The sequence below is a fragment of the Mus caroli genome, unplaced genomic scaffold, assembly GCF_978045245.1.
Source record: "Mus caroli unplaced genomic scaffold, Mus_caroli_1 scaffold_6, whole genome shotgun sequence".
In the NCBI taxonomy this organism is placed as follows: domain Eukaryota; kingdom Metazoa; phylum Chordata; class Mammalia; order Rodentia; family Muridae; genus Mus; species Mus caroli.
Genome location: NW_028227261.1, coordinates 140996 through 148987, shown reverse-complemented (window position 1 = coordinate 148987; position 7992 = coordinate 140996). Strand labels below are relative to the sequence as shown.

The 7992-nt window shown below is 50.4% G+C and overlaps 1 protein-coding gene across 1 annotated transcript; it reads left to right on the top strand.

Annotated features, from left to right (window-relative positions):
- Positions 1-75: 75 nt before the first annotated feature.
- On the top strand, positions 76-7275 carry Rnf223 (ring finger protein 223). The gene is made up of 2 exons (XM_021161363.3): positions 76-4691; positions 6051-7275. The coding sequence occupies exon 2, from the start codon at positions 6060-6062 to the stop codon at positions 6831-6833; it is 774 nt and encodes a 257-aa protein (XP_021017022.1). The 5' UTR covers positions 76-4691; positions 6051-6059; the 3' UTR covers positions 6834-7275.
- Positions 7276-7992: the final 717 nt, after the last annotated feature.

Here is a 7992-nt window from a genome sequence, read left to right as displayed (position 1 = left end):
TCAGGGAGGGGAAGAGGAACCCCTCAGCCAGATTCAGAACCTACTGTTGTCTGGTGGAACTGGCAGTACAGCACAACCCATCTCCTCATGTTTCCCTGGCCAGAACCTGTTCCACATGTAGCCCCTCCCATTTCAGGATACCATCTTGCATGAAGAGGTGCCCCAGCTCCTTAGGACTTGAGGTAGAAAGTGCCGATCAAACATGGCATGGTTCTTCGGATCAGACTACATGCATCACTAGGCTTTGAGGGGGCCACTGACAGTTTATGGATCTAATTCACCCTTGGGGAAAGCAGAACCCTCTACCTGGCCACCTGAGTTCATTTTAGTGGTCCCACTCAAAGCCCATGTGTAGACGTATAGATGTGTGTCTGCTGACTAGAGGTAGAACTGGATAAAGAATGCCAAATGAGAGCATAGGGATTCTAGAAGTCCTGCCAGGTAGTTTGAATAAGAATGCCTACCCAGCCGGGCCTTGGTGGTGCACACCTTTAATCCCAGCACTCAGGAGGCAGAGGCAGGCGGATTTCTGAGTTCGAGGCCAGCCTGGTCTACAGAGTGAGTTCCAGGACAGCCGGGGCTATACAGAGAAACCCTGTCTCAAAAAAATAAAAAAAATAAAAGAATGCCTACCCAGTGACCCCTAGGCTTACATACTTGAATTGCTTAGTCATCAGGGATTACTTGAGAGGGATCAGGAGGTGTGGCTTTATTGGAGGAAGTGTGTCTCTGGGGATGGGCATTGGGTCTCAAAAGCTCAAGCCAGGCCCAGTGGCTTTCATTTCCTGCTGCCTGTGGATTTGGATGTAGAGCTCATAGCTCCTCCTCCAGACCATGTCTGCCTATATGCTACCATGCTTCCTGCCATTCTGATAATGGATTAAACCTCTGAAACAGTAGACAAGCCCCAATTAAATACTTTGTTTTATAAGAGTTGCTGAGGTCATGATGTCTCTTCACAGCAGTAGGATACTTACTAAGACACTGCCCTAGCTTTATAACTTCTATAGATCTCCCTATGCACTGGTTAAAAGGCTGTGGCCAGAGACATCTGTTGAAACCTCAAATGAGTTTAATGGCCCTTGGCCATATTTCAGAAAAGTGCTGGGGAGGCTAAGATGTAGGTTTCCAGGCCCAGATCATTTGTTCTGAGACCAATGACCTTGCCCTGGGGACAGGATAGAATCTGACCCAGCATCCTTTTGTTCAGCAGCTAGACACTCTAGGGCCTAGAGTAGCATTGGATGCCCTAAGGTTTGGGGTTCCCCAGGATGGTTTCTAATGAAAAGTGGAAAGGGACATTGACAGCATGATGAAGTGATGGCCAGCCTGGCTCCCTGGGGTCACAGATGATTCCTTGCCCAGCTCATCCTGAGTAGCATGTTCCCAGACACTCCAAAGGGGAAACCTCAGATTATTCCAGCCACCTCCATGGGTCATCCCCCCCCCCCCAGACCTGTCAGCCAATCAGAATTCACACACGCGCCAGGCACGAGCTTAGGTCGTTCACAGATAGGCTGACAGGTCTGGATCAGGAGGAACTGTCCAGCCTGGCAGGCAGCCCACGAATGCAGCCTCACTGCGCATGCTCAGACAAGGCAGTCAACAAGTGGGTTTCACGGGACCTGCGGCTGCACCCGCTTCCCACACCACCCCTTCACTTTTTGGTTCCAAAGCCAGCCCAAAAAAGTAACAACATTAGGAGGTAGGCCAGACCAGGGACCATGAGAGTGACAGGACAGGGGCTTGGGACTGCTTGGTCATGAGTACAGGAAGAACTGACACAGAACAAACCCATCAGGTGGTCAGTCCTAAACAAGAGACTTTCATATAGGTTTGGAGACCTTGCCCTCACTGTTGGGTGCAGAAAGATACCTTTAGTTAGGCCACCTTATATCCAGACAGTATGAGACTGGGTTTGTATCCAGCCCCAAAAGATGGGGCAAAATACTGGGTGTAATGGCCCATACCCAATATTTTAATCCTGGCACTAGGAGGCAGAGACAGGCAGATCTCTGAGTTTGAGACCAGCCTGGTCTACAGGACAACCAGAGCTGTTACATGGAAAAACCGTCTCAAAAGGGGTGGGTGGCAAGATACCAAACCCGTGAGTACCTCCTATCCCAAAGTCTACCTGTTCCATCCCAGCACTCAATGTGGTAAACTAGTTTCTATTCAGCTGATGCCTTAGGAGAAATTCTGGCCATAGGGCAACCAATACCAAATGAGAATATGCATTCAACCTTTCATGTCCATTGTTTGGAGGATAGCAGAATGGTCAGAGGTGACCAGCACCAGATAGGCAGAGATAGATGAGTGGTAGGTCTTAGACTAAAACCTAAGAAAAGTCCTAGTCCTAAATAACTTTGTGTACTTGTATTCCAACAGTGCACCATCACGGACTTGTAGCCAGATCCATAGCCTTGGTAGTGAGAACTATAGTCGGGGTAAGTGTGAGGTTATTACTGAGAGAGTATAACAGCTTTGATACAAGGATGGAGGTTCACAGTCAGAGTCCCTAGGGCTCTAGGGCCCATGGTGAGGCAATGGGAAATACAATTGACCTTGTGGACACATGCTAACACAAATGAATACACGTGCTCAGTGGTAGTACTATGTTGATGTGCACATCACACATTCACTTGCTTGGCAATTTCACTTTCCTGCTATTTAGGATAAGGGTCAAGATGGACCCCGCTTACTGCCCTAGACAATGCAGTCTATGCTCCCCCAATTTCTAGTTCCTCTGCCAGCTGGGAGTTGACTCCCCTTGAGGTCAGGCCTGGAAGAAGGCCAGGTCTGATAGATTCCTAAGGCTTCACAGCACATTTGCCTCAGGATATTGACTCTTCACTGGGTAGCCTTGGTGATCTCAGAGCTTGGGTATTCCCAGGAACCCTCCGAAGATTGTTCCTAGAACATCTGGGACTCCAACTTCCTAGAGGCAGCATGTGACACAGAGTCATACTCTACACAGATCACTTGGGCTGGGCCTTCAGCAGCATTCTCTCCTCAGCACCCTCATGCCTGCTACAATCCTAGATACCCCACCACCACCACCAAAAGACTCAATCTCCCTCCTTAGATCTTTAGGTACCTACCCATCTTCCCTCTGGGCCCCCATTCTTCCTCAATCCATTACTTCCCTGAGCCCCATTTTTGGTTCTTAGTACTCATGGAATTAGGTTCCTCACACTTATGGAATTAGGCAGGGGACCCTCTACCAGAGCTTAGGTCTCCTCTTCTGATAGGACATTGTCTACAGGTTCCTATAATCACCCATATCTTAGCTCTCCTGAAAGCTGGCCTTGAGGATAAAGATATCTAGGAGCAAATTTGTGGCAATTTCCAGAGATCTGGGCCATTGGGTGGTCGGGTACCTATAGGTAGTTGGGTACTTAAGGCAATCCTCCCACAAAGATATGGTCCTAGCAACATGCCCTCCCCACAGGCCTATGTGTGAGCTCCCATCTCAGGGTCCTACAGTTCTCTGTGCCAGAAAACAACTAAACCTTAGAGGTAGGAAAGAACCTGGACTAACCAAAGTGAGTGGGGAAAAAAAAGTCCACTGGGGCTATTGAGTCTGGTCAACAAGGATATCTCAGCTCGATGAGCCTGGAGTAGATCAGGGGCTGCCTGTGCTACTGTCCACACTCCCCAGTCCATCCCATTCCAGTGTGACACTCTCTGCCCCAACCTTAGCTGCTACCAGCCCTTAAGACTTAACATTTTCTTCTGTGTCACCTCATTAAAGCTTCTTGAGACCCATCTTTTCAAGCATAGGTGAAGACTAGGGGCTTCCTTTCTGAGGTATAGTACAGATGGTACCCAAGCAGGTACCCACAATCTATTGTGACTAGCCAGGTCCCTAATATTCTTAACTGACCCTAACATCTAGGCTGTGGCCCAAGCCTGCCTAGCCCTGACCTTGCACCCCTACTTCCTGGACTTCAGAACAAGAAGTTCACCAAAAGGCAGTAGGGTGCTGAAGCAGCAGCAGATGGGAGTCTTGCATGAAGCAATTGTGAGAATATGGGTGAGATGGAAGAAGAAAGAACAAGATATTGGTGGGCACAGAGATGGGGCAGAAGAGGGAAAACTGAGCTTTATCTGAAAGTGTGCTAGGTTCAGTGAAGCATCCCTGCTGAGCACTTTGGGATCAGGCGGCACACTTGGTTTCCAGAAGAAAGGCATTTGAGTACCTGAGCATCTATTCTTAATCTGAAATCCTAAAACAAGAGGCCTGTGCCTGATCCTAGACCTGTCCTGGCTCTAACCCTTCCTCTGGCTCCCCACCCATTCTGAGTCTGCCAGGGAAGAGAACAGCCAATCGCTGATGTTCGGGGCCACACCCCCAGCCACCGTGTCCTGGAGGGTATAAATAAACCTGCTTCAAAACTCATGGCCTGAGAATTCACACCTGTCTCAGTCAGCCACCTCCTGGATGAACACGGGCATCATACCTCCACTCCCACATACACACAGAAGAGGTGTGCCGGCCAGACCGGTGCCACCAGAAGGCTGTCGGTTGCTAGCCTGTGGAGGAGCACCTGCCAGGTGGAGCAGAGGCTGAGTCGGACCTGAAGGAGGGAGAACACGCTTTACTAGACCTGGTCAGCCTAGAGACAAAGGGTTTTGCTGTGACCAGTGGAGAAGACCATGCCCAGGAACTACTAACCCCAAGCTACCAGGTAAGGCAATCTTGAAATCTGTCACCTATGCAGTCTCAGGGTGAGGCTGCTTCATGGAAGGTGAGGCCTGGTGCCAAGGAGCCAGTCCCGTGAGCAGCACAAGTCAGGGGAGGATAGATCCAAGGCCCTGTTAGACCTTGCCAAGACCACTGCTGCTTCCAGGAAGTGGTGACATCTCATGCAAGAAGGTTGGGGCTCTCGTGATATCACGGTAATGTCAGATGATTCACAGACCCAGTGATAGTTCAGCAATCTCTAAGCCATTTTACTCACTCACCTACTTGGGGCTGACCAGTGAGGCAGGGAGATGGGTCATCTCTGCTGTAGCTGCTGGGCTCCATGGGTTATAAGGTTCAGGCTTTTGGTAAATATTCTAATGTGGTCAGAATGCCTGTGGCTCCTGAGGTATTGTCTTGGCTAGGAGTGGGGATGGTGGTGGTGGTAAGCAAACAGTACTAAGTGGTCAGTGTGCTTCTAGGATTCCTCTCAGAGAAGTGAGGTAAGCTGTCAAAAAAAGAAGGCCTGGATCTTGTACATCTCACCTCCTTTGATGGGCAGTGGTGTAACTAATACTAGCAGAACAGGGCAGAGGTGTCCTCTGGGCACTGGTTGCAGAGCATTTTTAATCCCTGGCCTCTGGCACTTGTCCTTATCCCTACTAAACAAGATGGCCCCAGATTCCAGGCTGCAGCTGTTCAAAAGCTTGTTGGGCCCCTATTGAGGCCCTCCCTGTCGAGCTCTTAAGGGCCCAGCTGCCCTTCCAGAGGCCCTAGAATCCTTACCCAGCTGCCAGCAGCTCAGATGTATTCCATAAAAATTAGGGGCCCATACCCTGACAAAGTTCAAGCTCCTTCCACCTGAGACAGAGCCATAGGTAGCTCATGAGCCTGTCAGGACCCAGCTTTCAGTTGGCTCATCCGGAAGAACCTAGTTAAGTCACTCCACCTTGGAGATGTCTTCTTCAAATGGAGGAACGGTTATGATCATTCTATGGCATGAGTACAGCCTTGCAGAGCATAGACAGAAATAGTAGCTGCAATGTGCTGCTCTCATTATTAGCATGGGGAAGGACTGGGCAGCAGGTGTCCAGGCCTCAGTGTTGACAACCCATAGCACATGGCCTCTACTCCTGAAATCTGTCGGAACTGTCCATGCCTGGGGTACTCTTGACCTAGTAATGAATGGAAGAGGATAGTTACAGTTTGGATATGGGTGGAATTTTTGCAGGTACCTACAGGTGGGTGGTGTCCTTCATTGAAATCTTCATTTGGGTTTGATGGTACGTAAGAAAAGAGGGGGTGTGACAAGCTGGCTTTTCAGAAAAAGTCCAGTTCATAATGTCCTGTCTCTGTTCTACAGTTCAGAATCATGTCATCAGGCCAACGGGTATGGCGTACAGCTATGCCACCCTACCGCCAGAACAGCTCCACAGCCTCAGTGCCCAGGTCCCCTGGCTCAGGTGGCAGCCCCAAGTCCCCCAGTACTCCTGGCTCAGTGAAGGTGGCCTCCCCATTGGAATGTTCCATTTGCTTCTCAGGCTATGACAACATTTTCAAGACGCCCAAAGAGCTTTCCTGCTCTCATGTCTTCTGTCTTGAGTGCTTGGCTAGGCTGGCAGCTGCCCAGCCTGCAGGCCGTTCTGGCAGAGAAGCTGTACCCTGTCCATTCTGCCGACAGCCCACAACTGTGCCTGTCGCTGGGGCTCCTGCACTGCGCACCAGCCGTCAGCTACAGGCCAAGCTGCCAGCACACCTACAGAGAGAGGAGCCTGTGTGGCTTGAGGGCACCAAACTGTGTTGCCGCCCCTTGCCCACCACTTCTGGCCAAGAGGACAGTGGCTTTGTGTGTGTGGACGTAGGTCTGAACAAACCAGCTGAGCCCACCCTACCTGTACCTGTCCAAGACCCTACACCCAACCCAGGCTGGCTGGCCCGCTGTTGGGCACGCTTTAGGGACTGGCGTCGTGTAGCACTGGTTTCTGTGCTGTTACTAGTGCTATTTTGTGTGATACTCTGGCCTGTGCAGTGTGCACTCAAAACTGGAAATCTGCGTTGCATTAACCGACCACCTGCAGCCACTGCCACCGCCACCGCCACTGCCACCACTGATGCCCTCTCCTTTGGGGTCTTAGCCAACAACTAGGGTCACCACTTGGGCCAGGCCAGCTATTCCAACAGCTCCATGGTGACCCAGTGAGGTCAAGAATATAGCAGCTTTTGAAGATAGTTGGTCCCTCAGAACCCCATTTAGGACATGTATCTGTCCCTTACTCTCCAGGACTAGGTGCCAATGAGAACAAAAGAGTCCTCAAAGCCTCTAAGAACTACAGGCTTCTAAAGGCTCCAGAAACTGCCCTGGGACCCTATCATACAGATGGGGAAAGGAACCCAGGGATGTCTGATTAGGTGCCTGGCCTCCCTGAACACAACTGAATTGCCAAAACAGCAGGAGTTTGCCATCCTTCCTTCCTTCCTTAAGACATTGCTGGGGACTCCGAGCAGCTGGTTCTCTAAGAGTGAGGATGAAAAGGCAGGGCACCTTTTGCCTATGCCACAGCACCACAGCAGGAACTCACCAGCTGTCCATGGCCATTATGAATGGTACATTTTAAAATAAATTATTTTGTATAAATATTGTTTTTCCGTGTACCCCCCTCTCTGTCTTCCACCATTCAATTTGTCCTGTTTGAAAGTGTCCCACCCTAGATCCCCCACAACCCAGCCTCCACTCAGGTAACCTGACTGGATCACAGTGGGAGGGGGAGGGAGCAGGAAACAACAATCATTGTTTTAAGTGTTCCTGTTAGGGAGAAGATCAAGCATTTAAACAAAGAAGCATGCAAATTTTAAGTTTTCAGTGAGCTATGTTTGTTCCAAGCTGTCAGCAGCAAGATTCCACCTATTATTTTTGATTTGGCAGGCTATCCCCACTTGGGTGGAGGGGGAGGAGCCTGTTCTGCTGCACCCTGCTGCCAGCCATTTGCTCCTGCGGCAGGTCCTTCTTTCCCAGACCCAGGCTCTGCGTTCCACTTCCTGCCTGGTTCATGGATGCCCTGAGGGGAAGCGTGGATCAGGGACCCCAATTCCCAACTCCCAACAACAGCTGCACCTGGGTACTCAGAAGACAGGAACCCACAGCAATCATCACTGACTCTGCTGTTTCCCACTGGGAAAATGTGATCTGAGGATCCCCATTACAGACTGCACTTTGCCTCTCCTGAGTGGCTAGCTAGGGACACTCTAGACACCCCAGCAGTGAGGCAGGACGAAGCCTGGTACAGGTTCTGCCACTAGCCCTAGGA